At 40.7% G+C, this 21163-nt stretch overlaps 1 protein-coding gene across 1 annotated transcript in view; it reads left to right on the top strand.

The window, feature by feature from the left end:
• Positions 1-21163, top strand: part of ADAMTS6 (ADAM metallopeptidase with thrombospondin type 1 motif 6) — a 246125-nt gene that overhangs the window by 89739 nt on the left and 135223 nt on the right. The window contains exons 9-10 of the mRNA XM_084833322.1: positions 3424-3529; positions 14820-14966. Coding sequence (XP_084689448.1) covers positions 3424-3529; positions 14820-14966 — 253 coding nt within the window. The remainder of the gene's footprint in view (positions 1-3423; positions 3530-14819; positions 14967-21163) is intronic.

Below are 21163 nucleotides of genomic sequence, written 5' to 3'. Positions count from 1 at the left end.
AGAAAATAAAAAGTCCTGAGCACTTTACCAGGGCTCCCTAACCTTTTTGGACCTGTGGCACATTTGGGAATTTGAGAAACAGCCGGGGGCAGCACCACATAATAGCCCCCATGGAAGACATGGCTAGTCACATAATTGCTGCCGTGAGGACTTGGCTGGTCAAGAGGTGTGTGTGTGTGTGCGCATGTAAGAGAGAGAGAAATAGTGAGGCTAGAGGCTGGGAAGGAGGGGGAAATGGAAAGAGTTGCTTCGTGGCTTGCCCAATCTTGTTCCATTCACACAGACTTTTCACTGTTGCGTGCTCTCTCTCTCTTTCTCTCTCCAACCCCAGCCTCTAGCCTCACTGTTTCTCTCTTCCAACCCCTTTCCTCGCTATTTCTCTCCATTCCCCATTCCAGACCTTCTTGTTTCTCTCCCTTCTTAGCCCCTTTTGCTCTTTCTCTCCCACTTAACCCCTTTATCTTGCAGTTTCCCTCCACTCTCAGCCTCTAGCCTCACTATTTCTCCCCCGCACCTCTTTACCTTGCTGTTGTCCCCCGCTCCTAGTCTCTAGCCTTGCTCTTTCTCTCCCCCCTACCCCTTTGCCTTGCATTCTCTTCCTGCAACAGCAGGTTCTGGAACAGGAAGGAGAAGCTAGCACCCTAACTTTTTCATTTTTTTATTGGTTTTTTTTTTAAGGGGGCAGGGAGTATAGAGATTTATGGGCGTCATTGGAGGTGCCCCCTGGCGCCATGGTGCCTGCAGGTGCCGTGTTGGTGACCCCTTGCTTTAGCCTATCCTGCTAGGATACTTGGAGGTACTTGAATACCTCACTTTGGTGTGTTGTCTGCACCATTCCCAGCTCTCTTCTTCAGCTTTAACTATACTTATGCTATTTTTAATTCATGCATAAATATTATACTGTCACTGTTCAAAATAATGAGTAGAATATTTGTACTGCCCATAGTTCCCAACTTTAGATGAGGAAAGTTCTTTGAGAAGGATACATTTGGCAGAATCCTCAAGAACATGTATTACTGGGGTGGGGGGGGGGTGGAAGAGGCATGTAATGCCTACTTCTGTGACATTATGGAATGCATGGCAAGTGAGATGAAGAGCATACAGTCATGTTGAGAAAAAAACAGGAAACAAAAGGCAGGTTGGTAAAAATTGGAGTGGGAGGAGTAGCTGAAGAGACCTCAGGGAGAAGAGAAAGAAGAAAGAGAGAATAAAGCAGATATACAAGATATCAGAAAGAAGAAAAGTAGACACCAAGCAACAGTACTGATAGACTGAAACAAATATGACAGAAACTTCTGTGCAGTTAAGACGCTGAACTGCAGACTGGAAGGTCAGCAGTTCGAGACCCGAGTGCTGCGTGACGGAGTGAGCTCCCGTCTTCAGTCCCAGCTCCTGCCAACCTAGCAGTTCGAAAGCAAGAAATTGCAAGTAGATAAATAGGTACCGCTTTGGCGGGAAAGGTAACAGCGTTCCGTGCACCTTGGGGTTCAGTCATGCCGGCCACATGACCACGGAAGCGTCTTCGGACAGCGCTGGCTCTTCGGCTTAGAAACGGGGATGAGCACCGCACCCTAGAGTCGGACACTACTGGTTGGGGACACCTTTACCTTTTTTTACCTTTAACTGACATTGTGCCACATAACCAATAGTGGTTTAGGTTTGAGTCAACTGTGGGTTTTGTTGTTGTTTGTTTATTGTTATAACTATTAATTAACTGCCTGTGTTAACTGATTTTAATCTATAAGATAAAGAAACATCGATCATATTCATTAAGAGTGATTTTCAATCCTCATCCATAGATGAGAACTGTGTGCATTACATTTGACAGACATTCTAAAAGTGTCAAATGTGGTATTTTGGAATTCAGAGCAAAACGTTTTGAATACATTGTTTAGTTACGATGACCATGGCATTTAGACAAGTGGAATATCATTATCATGTTATCTTTAAATAGACTGGGAGGAAAAACATGATTGTAACCTTTATCTATCAGAAATGGCCATTGGTCAAGTAATTTCCCCCTACATTACCAGAGCTTGTTTTGTTTGTTTTTATTTTGTCCCAAGCTACAGTAAGAGCTTGGGATTAGTGAGAGTTATATAGATTAAAAATGTATTCAAGAGATAAAACATTAGGCTGTCCTCCTTGTCTCTTGCCCATATGTGCTTGATTCCACTCCTGAAAGCCAATCCAAATAATATGTACATATAATATTCCTAAAATGCTGAAAAGCCAGGTCTTTGAGAGTGTGAAAAGGGTTTTCTCCCCATAACTGGAACAGCCACAGGTAATATCGCTGTATATGCTCTTGATCTACACAGACTTTGTACATAGCAGTTATAACCAGTAGAACTAAGGGGTCAAAAAGGCTAATGGGGAGGAGGGTATCTATAAGGTAAGAATCTTTTCTAAATCATGCAGTACTTTATGGATTAAACAATCAGCTTCAATTGAGCAGGAAAAGATACAAAGCTAATGCAAAACCTGAATGACTAGTGTGATCTTGCCCCTTGTGACCCATCCCTATCAAAAAATAATTTGGCATATTTTGGTTCCTTTTTCCATAAAGAATACATTGCCTTCACTGGTAAAAATACCCCTTTTCAGTCCTTGTTTTGAAGCAATATTTTCTAGGGCACATAATCCCTTAGGAGGGTATATATTAATGATTTTTTCCAGATAAGAGTCCTCAGGGAGGAATACCTTTAAGGCTGTAACAGGTCACATAATACATCATACTGGTAACAAACTAATCCTGCTCTAGTGTACATCCTGTGTAGTACTGAAGGTCATGCATCTTATTTGTAAATGTCTGAAGGTTTTCTTTCATTTTAGAAATGTTTAATTACATGTGTATGTAGTGAGTTTAATTTCAGAAAACTGATAAATAGACGTCCCTGTGGTTTAGTCAATACAGTTTTACATCTCTTTCTCTGCAGTCGGTGCATTGAGTTTTTTCTTTTCACAGAAATTCCTAAAAATACACCACTTGGGTTTTTTGTAGCTAAAATGTTGCTTGTATGTTTTATGAACCCACTAAACTTAAACAGATCTCTTTAGAAAAATAATGTGGACACATTTTGCTTTCTGCAACCTCAAGTATGTTAAAATAGAAATGCTTGCTTGAATTCCCTATCCTGGCTCAAGTTACTAGGTGGTCCCAAGTTACCAGAAGTAAAATTTATAAATCTAACCCCTAGTCTAGACATTTTCCAGCAGTGACTGCAGTTCAAAAAATATTAATGTCTAGCCGGCAAAGTGAAATTCCCCCCAGTGATTTTGCAATGACTAGAAAGTTAACCTTTTGCCAACTGCTGCTTCTATACATGAAGGTTATTAAAAAGAATCCAGGCATTTATAGCTAGGGCTTTTAAGATTGAAACACCTTGGCATGACCCTTTGTGTGTCCTTTTGTTTGTTCAGGCTTGGCCTCTGTTGCTGGAATGTGTGAGCCTGAAAGGAGCTGTAGCATTAATGAAGATATTGGCTTAGGTTCTGCTTTTACAATAGCACATGAGATTGGTCACAAGTGAGTACATTTTTAAACCTTTATAAATCTTAGTTTAATGACCTCTATCTTTGTCTGTGGCTTATTCTCTCATCCGTGCTGTTTATTCCATACATAAAATAATCCTAATGATTAATTTTATTTTACTTTTGGTCCAGTCCTTAAATATTCAAGATGGGATGTGCCAATAGTTACATCAGCATAATATCACAAAACATGACTATGCAGGCATTACAGCAACAATTTGCCAGCATTACAGCAATTATAAGGTTGTATCCAATGCTGGCCGTCCACCAGTGGAATAGAAGCCACTGGTGGAACAGATTTCTCCTTTCCCCTGCAGCACACCTCCCAAATCTGCTCTGGATGGTTTGGGGACTCTTTGGAGCAGATTTATGGGGGATTGCAATGGGGAGGAGAGCAAGGGAAATCCCACTGAGCGAGCAGACGTCCACTAGCACAACAGTGGATTTAACCCATACAGCTGAAACTTCAGAGTGCAAGTTTCAGTGTTGAAGCTGAAAACTGTTGCTCACCATTATGTATCCTGATATAGTATAATGAATGCTTATTATATTGCGGTCATAAACACATATACAGTTCTTCAAATGTGACTAATTTCCTATAAAGGTAGTTTTTGAGGGGACATTACCTGGGAACCACATGTAGCCACCTTGAGTTTCACGACAGAAGGAAGGTGGAATATAAATGTAATAAATAAATATAAATAAACTCCACTTGGGAATAGACTCCATTTAAATCTATTGAAACAATACAAAGAGTGTTTGAAGTATAAGAAACCTACTGTTATTATTACTAATAGACATGCATTTTAAAGATTTTATTTTTTTTTTCTTTATCTTGGCCACTATCCAAGAATGCTATCTCTGTGCATGTAAGGAGAACAGTTTTAAAATTCCAAAATTGGCTTAGAAATCCCCAAATCCACAGTTGGACAATATTTTATTTGGACCAACCAAAATGTAACAAAATTGTGAGCAAGCTTTCAAGTTCTCCACAATTCCTCATCAAACTGTTATGCAAAGCAGGGGATGGGGAAACAGGAAAAACAAAAAAGAGCAAAAAATAGACTGGGTGTAATAGCCATAAGGTCTGCATTTAGGCTCTGTTTCAAATTTGAGATTGAAGAGTGGTGGAATTAGTATCTGCTAGCTGTTGCAGATATCAGGTTACACCTAGAATGCAGGGACAAAAAAAGCCATGGCTGACTTCCATTTTTGAAAAAAATAAAGCCCAGCAGTTACTCAGTTCTGTCTGCAGCTTTAAGTGAAACACACACCCCTAGTTAGGCAGAGAGCAAAACTAAAAAGGAAACATGGCATTCTTTATAATAGCAAAACTGGATATTAATTTTTGGTGGTAAAAAAGGTCAACTGAAGCCAAATTATGTTTACTTTGTAAACTAGAGAGGATCTTGGCTACATATATGTTTGCTTACATGCACATAAACCACTCTTTTAGACCATGGGATGATTACCATGATTGCTTATATTAGTTTAGCAGGACATTAAAACGTGCAACAAAGCTGCAATCCTCTACACACTTAACTCCCATTGAACTCAATAGAACTCACTTAACTGAACATCTATAGATTGCACTATGTGAGTTTTTCAGGAGTGAGGGGATTTATTTTTCAATTTTTAACTTATCTTCCCTCTTTGCTTATAAACATAATTAAGAAATGCTACAATGTCTAAAAGCAACTGTTAATAACATAAATAATTATCAGTACTCATAGCAGAACTTCAAAAAATTACCACAAAATGTTCCCTTCCAAATGAAAAAGTATTTTACTTCTTACACAAGGGCAAATGTAGTCCTCACTTGAAAGCAAAGTTCCACACATTTTATCAATACTGTGAAGACCCAGTTACTGGATCATCAATTACTGGGGATGGATAATCTTAAAATGCCAACCACCACTGCATGGGTCTGAGCTATGGCAATCTTAGCCTTCATGTGATAATGGTCTGAACATGGCAAAGGCAATTAAATTACCCCTTCCACCTCAGATTATCTCAGAATAATGGATCTAGCATGTGCTTTGCCACATGTTTAGTTCTGTAAAGGCTGGGGACCATGAGATCCTACATTACACCAGACAAGAGAGCTTTAGCATATATTTTGAAGGCCCCCCAGGTAGATGGAGGGAAGAGGAGGCTGAATGAAAATACAGTTTGATTCAGTACCAAGTTTAAAATAATTTCTATCAGTGCAGCCAGATGGCCCGTACACTAACAGAAACCCATCTGTCCCTAGTTCCAAACACCAGATACATGTATTCAGTACTGTCAGTTCTCTAGACTGGATACAATGAGTGATGGAATTTTATCATATCCCTGTCTACTAATCTCGGGCTATTGTTTAACAAAAATTCAACCAGAATTATATGGGCCAGAATGGGCCTCCCATTATCATGATTTATTTATTATTTATTTGTTTGATTTATACCCCACTTTTCTACCAAAAATGGCACTCAAGGCAGTTTACAAAAACAATTTAAAACAGATTAAAACAATAAAACAGGGAAGTGTGTACTGGAGGAGGTGTTGCCCCGTATGTCAAAGAGGGCATAGTATCGAGCAGACTAGAACACCTAAAAGGGGTAGGCTCTTCCACAGAAGCGCTGTGGGTGACAATAGTAAAGGTAAAGGTGTCCCCCACCAGTCATATCCAACTCTAGGGGGTGGTGCTCATCTCCATTTCTAAGCTGAAGAGCCCGCGCTGTCCAAAGATGCTTCCATGGTCATGTGGCCGGCATGACTGAACACCGAGGTGCACAGAACGCTGTTTCCTTTCCCACCGAAGCGGTGACAATACCAGGCTCCAAAACTAATTTAGTGCTAGGAGTGTGCTATTGGCCCCAGAGCAAAATGCTCAGAGTGACCTTGAGATACAAAAATCAGGGAGGCCTCCAAACAAACAAGTGTTATAATAATGCGCAACTTCAATTAGGCCCACATTGATTGGAAACATGCATGTTCCAGTCACAACAAAGAAGTTAAATTTCTCGATGCTCTGAACAGTTGTGCGCTAGAACAGTTGGTCATGGAACTGACCAGAGGGGAGGCGACCTTGGATTTAATCCTAAATGGTGTTGCCCAGGACCTAGTATGAGATGTAAATGTTGTTGAACCAGTTGGAAACAGTGCTATCAGATTTAATATATATTTAAATGGAAAATTGCCCAGGAAGCCCAACACAGTCACATTTGACTTCAAAAGAGGAAACTCTCTAAAATGTGGGAACTGGTGAAAAGTAAGTTAAAAAGGGGAGTCAAGGGAATTAAATCTTTCAAAATGGTTGGAGATTACTCAAAACTACAATAATAGAAGCCCAGCTAAAATGTATACCACAGTTTAGGAAAGGTAGCAGCAAGTCCAAGAGGTCACTGGCATGGTTAATGAGCAGTGTTAAGGGAGCTATTAGAGAAAAGAAAGCTTCCTTCAGAAAATGGAAGTCTTGCCCAAGTGAGGAAAACAAAACACAGCACAAGCTTGCACAAAGGAGATGCAAGCTGACAATAAGAGATGCAAAAAAGCATTTTGAAGAGCATATTGCTAACATTATCAAGGCCAACAATAAAGAATACTTTAAACATATCAGAAGCAGAAAACCAGCTAGTGTGGCAGTTGGACCACTGGATGACAATGGAGTTAAAGAAGTACCGAAGGAGGACAAGGAGATTGCAAAGAAGCTGGATGTATTCTTCTCATCTGCCTTCACTGCAGAAGATATAGGACAGATACCTGTGCCTGAACTTATGTTTTCAAGAAGGGAGTCTGAGGAACTGAGGCAAATAGTGGTGACAAAAGATGAAGTTCTCAACTGCGTATTGATAAACTGAAAGCAAAGAAATCACTGAGCCCAGATAGTACCCATCCTAGAGTTCTCAAAGAACTCAAATATGAAATTGCTGATCTTCTAACCAAAATACGCAACATGTCCCTAAGATCAGCCTCTGTACCAGAGGACTGGAATATAGCCAATGTAACACCAGTTTTTTAAAAGGGATCCGGGGGGATCTGGGAAATTACAGGCCGGTTAGCTTAATGTCTGTTCCAGGCAAATTGGTTGAAGGCATTATTAAAAACAAAATTAGTAAGTATATAGAAGGACAAGCCCTGCTGAAAAAGAATCAACACGGCTTCCGCAAAGGTAAGTCCTGTCTCATTAACCTTTTAGAGTTCTTTGAGAGTGTCAGTAAACATGTAGACAGGGGTGATCCAGTAGATATTGTTTACTTGGAGTGCCAAAAGGCTTTTGACAAAGTCCCTCACCAAAAACTCCTGAGCAAACTTAGCAGTCATGGGATAAGAGGAGAGGTTCTCTTATGAATCAGTAACTGGTTAAAGAATAGAAAGCAGAGAGTAGGAATAAATGGTAAATACTCCTGGTGGGGGGAAGTAAATAGTGGGGTCCCACAGAGATCTGTATTAGGACCAATGCTTTTCAACCTGTTCATAAATAATCTGGAATTAGGAGTTAGCAGTGAAGTGGCCAATTTGCTGATGACACCAAATTATTTAGGGTGGTTAAAACTAAAAGGGATTGTGAAGAGTTCCAAAGGATCTGTCCAAACTGGGCATCTAAACAGCAAACACGGTTCAGTGTAAGCAAGCGTAAAGTGATACACGTTGGGGCAAAAAATCCCAACTTCATCTATAACCTGATCTAGGGCAAGGATCTGAGCTAGCGGTGACTGACCAAGAAAGAGATCTTGGGGTTGTGGTGGACAGCTCAATGAAAATGTCAACCCAGTGTGTGGATGCTGTAAAAAAGGCAAACTCCATGTTATGCATAATTAGAAAAGGAATTGAGAATAAAACTGCCAAGATCATACTGCCCTTATCTATGATGCAGCCACACTTGGAATACTGTGTCCAGTTCTGGTCACCACATCTCAAAAAAGATATTGTAGAGCTGGAAAAAGTGCAGAAAAGGACAACTAAAACGATTAAGGGGCTGGAGCAACTCCATTATGAGAGAAGGTTACAACACCCGGGATTGTTTAGCCTGGAAAAAAGGAGGGTAAGGGGGGACATGATAGAGGTGTACAAAATTATGTATGGTGTGGAGGATGTGGATAGGAAGACATTTTTCCCTCTCTCTTAATACTAGAACCTGGGGTCATCCCATGAAGCTGATTGGTGAGAGAGTCAGGACAGATAAAAGGAAGTACTTCTTCACACAGCTCATAGTCAAACTATGGAATTCATCACCAGAAGATGCGGTGATGACCACCAATATGGATGGCTTTAAAAGGGGGTTAGATAAATTCCTGGAGGAGAAGGCCATCAATGGCTACTAGCCTGATGTTTCTATGCTACCTTCAGTAATCAGAGGTAGTTTCTGGGGATTATGGGTGGGAGGCTGCTGTTGCATTCATGAACTGCTTGTGGGTCTCCCGTTGACAGCTGGTTGGCCACTGTGTGAATAGAATGCTGGACTAGATGGACTCTTGGTCTGATCTAGCATGGCTCTTCTTATGTTCTTATATTAGGCTCTGGGCAGGTATGTGGAAGGATTGGTGAAGCTGATTGGTGGGAGCTTCGGGACAGATAAAAGGAAGTAGTTCTCCACACAGTTAAACTATGGAATTCACTACCACCAATTTGGATAGCTTTCAAAGGGGACTGGACATATTCCTGGAGGAGAAGGCCATCAATGGCTACTGGTCTTGATGGCTATATGTTACCTCCAGTATCAGAGGCAGTATGCCTATGTAGACCATTTACTGGGGAACATAGACAGGAGGTTGCTGTTGCACTCATGTCCTGCTTGTGGATTTCCCACAGGCAGCTGTTTGGCCACTGTGGGAACAGAATGCTGGACTAGATGGACTTTGATCTGATCCAGCATGGCTCTTCTTATGTTCTAAGGAGACGATAACCTGCCCCCCAAGCCATTTAGGGCTTTGTAAATTAATAGCAGCACTTTGAATTTGGCCCACAAATGGACTGGAAGCCAGTGTAGATCATAAAGCACTGGCATAGTATGATCATATTAGCAAGTCTCTGTTAACCATCTCGCTGCCCTATTTTGGACCAGATGACGTTTCTGGACCATTTTCAAAGGCAGCCCACCTATAATGCATTACAGTAATCCAAACAAGGAGTTACCAAAGCATGGATAACTGTAGCTATGATAATAGTTCCCTCTTGTTTAGTACCTCTGTTTTAACAACATAGCCATCATAACTAAGCACTTGAGTTTGTTATATATACTAACTATGAACTATAATAGTAGATAGATTATAATATGAGACTTAAGTTTCTCACATAGCAAGGAACATTTTTTCCTGCTGCAGGAGGTTGTCATCTGTGGATAGTTATTCCTCACTCCACTGTGCCCCTTATTTTTGTTTCTCTACTTTGAAGACATTAAGAATTCCAAAAATTGTTATAGTCAAAAAGTTTTAACTCCTGCTGAAGTAAATATATAGATTTTTAAAAGTCTTCACCTTTTATGTAGTTCCAGGACTGACAGTTTTACTAATGATAGGGTGAAAATAGGTATGTGTGGGGAGCTCTCCTTACTGGTCTCATTTTCTAAAAGCATCTTGCTGCTCTTTGACAGGGATGGCAACTCATAAGGAGAATCTCTGATACCGTAAATTAGGAGAATTGAATAGCTCCTCACAGAAAGCTTTTTGGATAGGTCAGTCACTTTTGAACATTAATGAAGTATTTTACTGTAAATTAGAATACTTTTATTATGACCAATTGGTGTTCAAACTGAAGCATTTGAACCCTATTCCTCTCAGTTCTGCGTTCCTTTTCTGTTGAGCCAATGCATTTATCAAGATTTCAAAATCTTTGTTTCCCTCAAGTAGACGTTTCTGTCATAGAGACCCTTTTACCAAATCCCTCCACATATGGTTCCTCTCAATCTGCTCTTCCAGTCATTTTGCCAGCCAAATAAATGAGCCAGTCATCTAATGAGCATTTTATCCATGCTATTCAGTGGTTTGTGGTATTGATTTGTTTCAAAATTTTCCTGAAGGGAAGAAAGAATCTCAAGTACAACTTGAAACTCAAGTTTATCTTCATTGGAAACAATAATTTTCTTTTAATTGTTCCTAGTGGAAAAGTATTCTAAGTGTGGGGATTCAGTTGTGCTGCAATCAGTGGTACAGTTGCTGTTAAGTCATCAAGAAAATAACGAATGTTTGAGTGCTCCTAGCAAACAGTATCTCTCTATCTTAAGACTGTTACAGCTTCATGGCTTTAACATCATGCCAGCTTTTTCTCTTCCACTCCCCCTTTTGTTTAACATCCAGCCTGATGAAGTGTTCCGAAGAACTCTTCATGTGACATTGACATTTTAGTTGGTCCTAATATATGTACTGCCCTACTGTAGGTTTTGGATTTGTTCTATAGACCAATACAGCCATCTGTGCCATGGGGTCACCCAAGGATCTATATTGGGAGAGGTGCTTTTTAACGTTTTCATAAATGATCTGGCATTAGAGTGAGCAGTGAAGTGGCAAAGTTTGCAGTGACACCAAATTACGTAAAAACATAAAGACTTTGTGAAGATCTCCAAAGGGAGCTCTCTAGACTGGATGAATGACCATTAGAATGACAAATGCAGTTCAATATAATTAAGAGTAAAGTAATTCCCATTGGGGTGAAAAATCCTAATGTCACCTATGGTGTCTAAATTGGTGATGACTGACCAGGAAAGGAATCTTGGGGTCTTGCTGGATAGGTCAGTGAAATCATTGACCCAGTGTCTAACAACTGTGAAAAGGTTAATTTCAGGTATCTTAGCTGAGATACCAGAAACTGCCTGGAAGAACTTTGCATAAACCTGGAGATTTGTTTTATTTTTCTTTTAGGAGGCCCCACCCACCCTCCTAAAAAAAAACATGACATCAGATTTTGTTTTACAATTCTCTGAGCTTAACAAACAATTTACAGTTCATCTGGAGTAGATGTGAAAAAGAAAAACAATGCATGAATGCATCAGGGATTCTACTAGATTGCAGATCTTGAATTCAGTGGTCTCAGCATAGTTACAGACCACACATGTGCGTCTGATGCAACTCAGAGAGGCAAGTTGTCCAGGAAAACAAGAGGAAGCAGTGTCAAAAGATAGAGGGAAATACATTTATGGTTAACTTGAGATATGTCTGTAAGAATTTAATTCCAATGTGCTGACACTTGTAAAAAGTCACACAGCAGCTCAATTAAGACATCATGACAAACATTGTTAAGGAAGCTTAACCATGAGAGAGACCATAGCTCAGTGGTAAAGCACATGCTTTGCCTGCAAAAGGTCCCATATTCAATCCTGGGTATCCCCACTCTCAGAGAGCTATGGTCCCTGAGCAAGTGTCCAGAGACCATAGGATTGTTTGGATCCCCCCTTCCGAGGTTGAAGACAGTGCTCGGACCTTGGAAGGGGGAGTTGGAGATCCGGCACTCCTCCCCCGGCCCTTCGCAGCTGGGGTGGAAAGTACTTTGCTGGCTGCCCTCTGAGGTCAGAAAAGCGACCTTGGAGGAGGAGGAAAGTGGGTGTTCTGGGGGGTGGGGAGGGGAGGAGACTGGAGAGGCCAGGATACGGGTTATCCTGAGTTTCTTCTGGCCTCCTTCCCTCCCCTTCTGAAGCACCTTTGCTAGATGGGCTAAAAAGCCTGTCTAGTGAAATCTTCAGGGTGGGAGGACAACCTTTGACTTCTCCGTCCCTCCTGCCCTGTATTGGATGATCAGGCTTCCAGTCACCGAGGGCGCAATTGATAGGATTGCATCCTACGAATCTCAGGTAGCAGGGTTTTGGAAGATCTCTGCCTGAGACCTTGGAGAAGCACTGCCAGTCAAAGTAGGCAATAACAAGATAGATCAATGATATGACTGAGTAGAAGACAGCTTCCTATGTTCCTACCTTTAGTCTGGGATGTTGTCTGAACTGGCAAACCATAGTTACCCCCATCCTTCAGAGGCTGTTCACTATGGAAATGGGAATGAACGTATGAATTTATGAAACTGAGTGGAGCGGAAAACAAAAGCTGACAAGCACCTTTGAACTATGGTTTACTTGTTGTACATTAGGAAGTTCAAGCCACAGTTTGGATTTTAAATCATGATTAGTGCAAACCATGGTTTGGTGCGATAACTGAATTAAGCCAATGAGTTTAATAATACATTCTAATCCTTATGGCGGTAGAATAGATATATCTAGCAGAAATGTTTGGAAAATCATGAGTAATCACTGCATTTAAGTAGGAGAGTGGTTAGACCAAGAGATAAATGGCTAGAGGAAGAAATTGTTGTATCAGTTACACTATTATAGTCCATGTACTTGAATAGTGCTTGAACATAGTAAGTGGCCTGTAAAGTACATGCTGAGACTGAGAGTTTAGATATTTAAGGGCATAACTACATGTGACATCAAATGCATCGCCTGCTGGAACATCCATCTTTTAACAGTCAAACCAAGGGCTTCTTCACATGGAGCTTTTATCCTGCTATTGAGATGGCTCTATCACAGAAGTTTGCAGGCTCTTTAGATGATGCCATTACCCTCCAGGGTATCTCCCACCATTTCCCCCAGCCTATCCTCTGTTTTCCCCAAACGCAAAAAATGTGGTATTTTTTCCAGCCCACAAAACAGGAGCGCCATGACCTCCCCGTGAAATTCTCCAACAGCAGAAGAAACCAGCTGTGGATGTTTGTTTTCAGTTGTTTGTTTTCAGTTGTTGCGTAGAATGGGCTACGGGGCATGTCCTGAGTGGGGTTGCACGGAAGGAGACTGAGCAGATTTGACAGGCGCAAGGGCTTGTGCTCTCTCCCTTCCTTGCAAGGAGGGGAGGGCACACAGTTTGAGGGTGACTCCTGCCTCCGCTCAAGTCTTGCTGAGGAAGGAAAGATCTGCGCCCAACCCTCCCCCCGCCAGTGATTTTCCCCTTTGCTTCAAGGCGACCCCCCTGCCAAACTGCCCAAATCTTGGCTGCACCACAGTGCGCTACCCACTTGGCAACAACAGCACCAGACGGTGCCAAAGAAGTGCAGTGTTCTCAAACCACATGTCCGCTTGAGCACATTTCTTGATTGGAGGGAGGGTAAAATGCCTCCCTGCAATGAAGGGAGAAAGCTCTGATCCCCCACTCCACCAAGCTCAGAATCAATGTCCTCTGTTGATTCAGAGCACCCCATTAAGTTCAATGGGGCTTACTCCCAAGTCAGTGTGCTGAGGGTTGCAGACTTGCAGCATGTCAGTCCCCATCCACCAGTAACATGCAAGGGAAGGGAAAGTTGCAGGAACCAGGGAGGAATTATCACTACACCCTGAGCAGCATCACCACCCCCGTGAGAAGGAAAGAAACAAAAAATAACACGACGAGGACAGCCATCTAAAGAGAATGACCCAGTCCTGCAATGATAGCAGATGGGGAAAGAACCAGCATTGATGTGGAATTCTCCGCCTGTGTGATGGAGCCCCAAATGTGGGGGAGTCCAATCTGGAACAGGACCACAGTGTACAGAGAGGGGAGGTTTAACCCTCTCCTTTCCTGCCATAATCCTGGAAAAAAGCACCTCTGCACTGCAAATAGCAGTAGAAAAAAAGCTTGGCACAATCGCTATTTGTAGTGCAGACATTACTTTGTTTTCAGGATCACAGCAGGGGAGGGAAGGGTTTAGCCTCCCCTCTCTGTGCACGGTGGTTCCATCCCGGATCAGGCTTCCCCATGTTCATTTTTAATTTTAAAGAACGAAAACACGGATTTTGTTATAATTGATGCATTTAATGTCACGTGTAGTTAGGTTCCTACACATCATTCTGAGTGATCATGTTAATTCATAATATAGAATATTATCTAGCTTCTTAATATCTTCCTTTTACTAACCACAGTGATTACTTTAACTTCCTTGAATCTCTTTTTATGCAACCACATTGTAGAACTTACAAAGGCAACAATCCTATGTAACACTAATTTGGGAGTAAGCCCCATTAACTTCAAGTAAACATGCATAAGAATTTGCTGTAAAATATAGTAAAATTCTTAGAATGAACTAAATTGAAATTTTTAGAAGCCCTTTTATAAAAGAAAGGTGTGAATAGTAACCGTGTGTTATGCTTGTGTAAGACCTCAAACCTAAATGTCTGTTCTAAAACCTTTTAGACTGAATGTATTATATATGTGAACCCCTTTGTTTAATTCTCGTTCACTGAATACATTTTTCAATATTAAGTGTATATGAAAATCTTACAATGTTATAATAGTTGTCTATTCCATATAAAAATAATGGACTCTCCCTCCCCTCTCCCCTATTATTTTGGACAGTTTTGGTATGAACCATGATGGAATTGGAAATTCTTGTGGGACCAAAGGTCACGAAGCAGCAAAACTTATGGCAGCTCACATTACAGCAAACACCAACCCCTTCTCATGGTCAGCCTGCAGCAGAGATTATATCACCAGTTTTTTAGAGTAAGTAGAGAGATCATGGATTCTTGAAAAAAAACACTCCATCATACCCTGCTGGAGTGAATATATAACGATAAAGAAAATGTTTACCCATGAGCCCTAATCCAGAAATGTTTGCACATAGCAGTGGATTCTGAGTATGCTGCTGTATATCAGGATCTCCCTCACCAAAGAGATGATCACCACTGTCAGGTTTGACAGTGCTGATCCAGTTCTGAGGGAGCAGAAATGGGGGGTGGGTGACAAAGAAGGGATGCCTTGCTACAGTGGTCCAACTTCAGCCATCTTAGCTCTGTCAAAACTCACAGTGCACTCCAACGTTTTGCAGGAACCCCTCCTCCAGGTCTTCTTCCCTCTTCAACCCTCTTTTACATGGGTAGACTGCATCCAGAATGATGTGAAAGAATATTGTTTGGTGCGTATGTGTGTGTGTGCTGAGGTGGGTGTGAGAAACGATCTCAGAAACGATCTCCGGCTTTTGCATCGCATGCCATTTTTTTTTGTGATGGAGAAATAATATTTTCTCTCTTGTCATAGTGAGAATCAGAGAATAGTAGGGTTGGAAGAGGCATTTAATACCATCGGGTCCACAACCCCCTGCTCAATGTAGGAATCTAAGTCAAAGCATCCCTGACAGATGACTGTCCAGGCAGTCCAGCTTCATGTTGAATGCCTCCCGTGCGGGAGAGCCCACTACCTCCCTAGGTAATTGGTTCCATTGTCATATTGCTCCAACAGTCAGGACGTTTTTCCTGATGTTGAGCCGGAATCTGGCTTCCTGTAACTTAAGTCCATTATTCCGTGACCTGCATTCTGGGATGATGGAGAAGAGATCCTGGCCTTCCTCTCTGTGACAACCTTTCAAGTACTTGAAGAGTGCTATCCTATCTCCCCTCAGTCTTCTCTTCTCAAGGCTAAGCATGCCCAGTTCTTTCAGTCTGTCCTCATAGGGCTTTGTTTCCAGTCCCCTGATCATCTTTGTTGCCCCCCCTCTGAACCCTCTCCAGTTTGTCAGCATCCTCCTTAAAATGTGGTGCCCAGAACTGGACACAGTACTCAAGATGAGGCCTAACCAGTGCTGAGTAGAGGGGAACTAGTACTTCATGTGATTTGGAAGCTATACTTCTATTAATGCAGCCCAAAATAGCATTTGCCCTTTTTGCAGCCACATCACATTGTTGGCTTCTATTCAGCTTGTGATGGACAACAATTCCAAGATCCTTCTTGCTTGTAGTATTGTTGAGCCAAGTATCACCCATCTTGTAACTGTGCATTTGGTTTCTTTTTCCTAGGTGCAGAACTTGGCATTTATCCCTATTAAATTTCTTTCTGTTGTTTTCTGCCCAGAGCTCCAGTCTATCCAGATCACTTTGAATTTTGTTTCTGTCTTCCAAGGTATTAGGTATCCCACCCAATTTTGTGTCATCTGCAAATTTGATCAGCATTCCCTGCATCTCCTCCTCCAAGTCATTAATACAAATGTTGAAGAGCACAGGGCCCAAGACTGAGCCCTGTGGTACCCCGCTCATTACCTCTCCCCATTTTGAGAAGATCCCATTGATAAGTACTCTTTGAGTCTGATTCTGTAGCCAACTGTGAACCCACCTGATCGTTGTTTCATCTACCCACTTTGAGCTAGTTTGCTCATCAGGATAACATGAGGCACTTTGTCGAAAGCTTTGCTGAAGTCGAGGTATATGATGTCCACAGCATTCCCACAGTCCACAAGGGAGGTTACCTGATCCAAAAATGAGATCAGAGTTGTCTGGCAGGATTTGTTCTTGACAAATCCATGTTGGCTTCAAGTAATCACTGCATTGTTTTCAAGGTGCTTCCAGATGGATTGCTTTATAATCTGCTCCAGAATTTTCCCAGGGATTGATGTCAGACTGACTGGTCTGTAGTTCCCAGGTTCCTCCTTTTTGCCCTTTTTGAAGATAGGGACTACATTAGCCCACCTCCAGTCATCTGGCACTTCACCCATCCTCCTTGATTTCTTAAAGATAATAGACAGTGGTACTGAGAGTTCTTCTGCCAGTTCCTTTATTACTCTAGGATGCAGTTCATCTGGCCCTGTTCCTTGACCATATGCCTATCTATCTCAAGCTGCAATCCTGCCCCTTCAGCCTGTACTTTGCCTTTGCCAGGGGGGTCATAGACCCTTGTAGTTTCTTGTATACTGTTACTGTTTGATTAATGCTGTGAATATCAAGTAGAGTGCTGAAAGACATCTAAATGGAATTTATTTGTAATTAACCACTAACTTTAGAGTTAGAATTTCACTTTCCTAATTAGGTAGAAAAAGAAGTTTTAAAATCTTAAATTCTTCTTGGTGTCTGTACTTCACACATATGGGCTTTGTGCCTGCACAGAGCCTTGATTTGGGAAACTTCTATAGCTAAAGATAGCTTTTGGTGGGAGCTCTCCCCCACCGTCCTACTGGGCATGTCCCTAGCAGGTTCCCACCCAATCCCTCAGTTCTCTTTTGACCACCTTGCCAATTGCCTCATGAGGGAACTTCACTTTCATCTGGAAACATTGTTAGTCAGTTTAGTTGAGGTTTTGTGCTTTTGCTCTTTCTGTTTCTTATACAGAGTGGCCCAAAAGTAGGTATACAGTTGTTTAGAATGTTGATGGGAGGGGGAGAGAATGTGTGAGTAGAAAATGTGTGGGTACAGTCAGAATGACAGTTGGGAAGAGTGAGTGACAGGGAGTGACAGTTAAATCAGTTAAGTGTAAAGAGTGAAGGGAGTGAGACCCTTAAGTAGGTATACAGTTTTTTAGTTTTTTAGTTTTTTTTTTTAACTGATATTGTGAATGATGGCAGTGAACTTGAGTCAAGAACAAAGAAAGTGGATTCTAAAGCAGTACCGGAAGACTGAAAATTCTCTCCCCCTCCCATCAAAATTCTAAACAACTATATACCTACTTTTGGGCCACTCTGTATTTCTGTCATTCTTTATGTCAAAACAAAACAAAACATTAGATTACCATAGTTAGTTTTAATTTTGTTACCTCGCAGTCCTTCAATCACTGTGTGGTGATGGTGTATGGCCTTAAAAGTACCTTTCCACAAGTGTGTACACCGCAGAAGCAAGCTACCCCCCATAGACAGGCATTCCCTTTGCCTTTTTTTATTGTGAGTTTTAACAAAATAAAACAAACAAAAACGTAACAAAACCAAAAAAATTAAAAATATAACAGCATATTCTAAAATCCTCAGTTTCAAATATACAATATTCTGGGGAGAAATAAAAGAGAGAAAGAATAGGTTACATGTAAATTTCAGTAAAAGCAGACCAGATATCCACATACAAGTCCATTTGCAAGTTACACCTAAATACCACTCTTTCAGATATTGCTAGCATTGTTAAGTCTTCAGTCCATTGCATTATAGGTGGTGAGTTTTTATCTTTCCAGTATCGTAGTATCAGTCTTTTAGCAATCAAAAGGGCACGAAGGATCCATTTACGCTGACTATGTTTTAGATTCCAAAAAGTGGGTAAGTAGTTTAAGAGAACATTGACATCAGTAAAGATTACAGAGCTTTCCAATACAAAATTTATCTGTATAATAACTTCCTCCCAAAAGGAGGCAACTATTGGGCATTTCCAAAACATATGAATAAGAGAAGTGTTAACTGCATTACACCTCCAACAATTAGCCGAATCTCACACGCCTTTATTAAAGAGACGTTGTGGCATCCAGTACACCCGTAACAAAAGTTTTTGCTGAATAAGGCGTAACTGAAGATCTATAGAGATATCCAATACAGGTGGTCCATTGATTAGACAAAATAAGACATTCCAATTCCCTGTTCCATTCCTGCTATAGACCACATGTATCATATTTCTTAATTGATAATAAATATTTGTAAACATGAATTATGGGTTGATATGTCTGGTCAGCTTCAATGAGTGTTTCCAACAGTGAAGAAGACTCTGAAGCAGTAAAAGCAGCAGGACCGAATCTAGATACTAACAAATATTTCAATTGCAAATACTGCCATTCCACTGTAGCAGACAAATCAAATTTATCTTGCAAAGTTGAAAATAGCAAAAATTCATTATCAACATCCAATAATTGATCCAAGGTAAAGGGCATTTTATCTGTCCAGGTCTGCCACAAAAACATTTTCTTCTCAGTTCTTAAATCTGGATTTCCCCATAAAGTCAATTTGGCATGGGAAAATGGGTCAAACTGTAATTGGCGTGACTTTATATGCCACACATTTGTAACTGCCAAGATTGTGGGAGGAGCTCTATCAGCCTTAATATGCCGAGAACCTAATGCCATCCATTTAGAGAGAGGCTCCAGACAAGAAGATTCCAACACTGACCAAGGTGTAAAATCAAATCTGAGTAGAAAAGACCAAAATTTAGTACAGGTCAGCAAATAAGCCCAATGGTATGTAGCAAGATCCGGAAAACTGAACCCACCTTCATTAATTGGAAGTTGCATCCTTTTCAAAGATATTCTTGGTGGAAAGGAACCCCAAAAGATTTTATAAAACAAAGCACTAGGTTTTTGGAAATATTTGCCAGGTATAATATTTGCCAGGTATGGGGATCCCACATATAACATAAATAATTCGAGGTATGGTATTCATCTTAAGTGTATTAACCTTACCCCATAAACTCAACTTTAAAGATGCCCATCTATCTATATCTCATGAAATATCATTAATCAACTTATTTAAATTTAACCTAATTATTTGAGATATATCTCCAGGCAAAATTGCGAATTGGCTAATACACTAAAGTATACCCTATCTCCTATTTCCGACTTTGACCAGTTAATTGAATAGCCCGACAATTTACCAAAAGTATTAATCAATTTCATCAAAGCTAGAACCAATGACTGGAGTTTCAAGATAAACAACAAAAGATCATCAGCATAAAGGCTAACTTTAAATTCTAAGCCAAAATGGACAAATCCATGAATACTACTATTTTCTCTCATTGCACACGCCAGGGGTTACAAACATAAGTTGAATATCAATGGGGAAAGTGGACAACCTTGTCTAGTGCCCTGCCCAAGTTTTAAAAAAGCGCCAAAAATAAACTGTTAGTCATTACTCTCACCCTTGCAGCCGAGTATAAAATTTTAGCCCATTTCAAAAATTCTGTAGGAAAACCAAAATTAGTTAATGTGGTAAACATAAATTTCCAATGAATTTTGTCAAAGGCCTTTTCTGCATCTAAGGAAACAATGGCTGCCTGGTCAGTTCTTTCAGAGTTTAAAGCGACTAGATCAATGACTAACCTAAGATTTTCAGCCCCCTGTCTATTTTTAATCAATCCCACCTAGTCCAGTCTAACCAATGTGGCCATAACTTGTTGCAATCTGTTGGCCAAGATTGCTGTTAATATTTTGATATCTACATTAATTAATGATATAAGCCAATAGTTAGCACAATAGGTATGATCCTTGCCAGGCTTAGGAATCACAGTAATATAAGTGTCATTTAACGATGAAGAAAGGGAGCCCGCCTTGAAAATACGGTTATGGAGGCAGTACAACTTTGGAGCTAAAAAACTGGAGAAGGTTTTATACCACTCAATTGGGAATTCATCTGGACTGGGTGATTTCCCAGTGTTCATTTTCATTTTCATTATTGCATTCATAATTTCCTCTAAACATAGAGAAGCTAAAAGGAACTGTTGTTGTTAAGAATCTAAACATGGAAGATTGATCTGAGGAAAAAAAGCATCCGTATCTTGCTCTGATATCTTGCTGCCAGTACTATAAAGATCAGAATAAAATTTTCAAAATTGTGAGTTTATGTTTATAGGAGAAGTATATAGTTTGCCAGTCTCATCTTTAATAGCTGAAATGACATTTTGATGTTGATGCTGTTTAAAACAATGTGCTAGGATCTTACTAGGACATCCACCATTTTCCCAATATTTCTGTCATAGACAGGTCAGAGCAAATTCTGCCTGCTGTAAAAGAACATTATTCAGCTCATGCTTAGTGTTCTGCGGCTCTTGATAAAGTTGCGCCGTAGGGGAAGTGACAAACTGAGTTACAGTCAGGGCCAGAAATATTGGAACAAGGATAACTGTTTTGGCAGTTGGCCTCTGTACACCACCACATTGAAGTTGAAAGGAAACACACCCAGATGGGAGCGAAGTCAGGACTTTCAGCTGTAATTCAAGGGGTGTGACAAAAGTGGGGTACTAATCATTCAGGAAGTA

The sequence above is a fragment of the Heloderma suspectum genome, chromosome 2 (genome assembly GCF_057233095.1).
Source record: "Heloderma suspectum isolate Gila_16-S chromosome 2, 16-S_ref, whole genome shotgun sequence".
Classification (NCBI taxonomy): Eukaryota; Metazoa; Chordata; class Lepidosauria; order Squamata; family Helodermatidae; genus Heloderma; species Heloderma suspectum.
The sequence above is the reverse complement of the archived record's forward strand: the minus strand, read 5'-3'. Positions and strand labels throughout refer to the sequence as shown.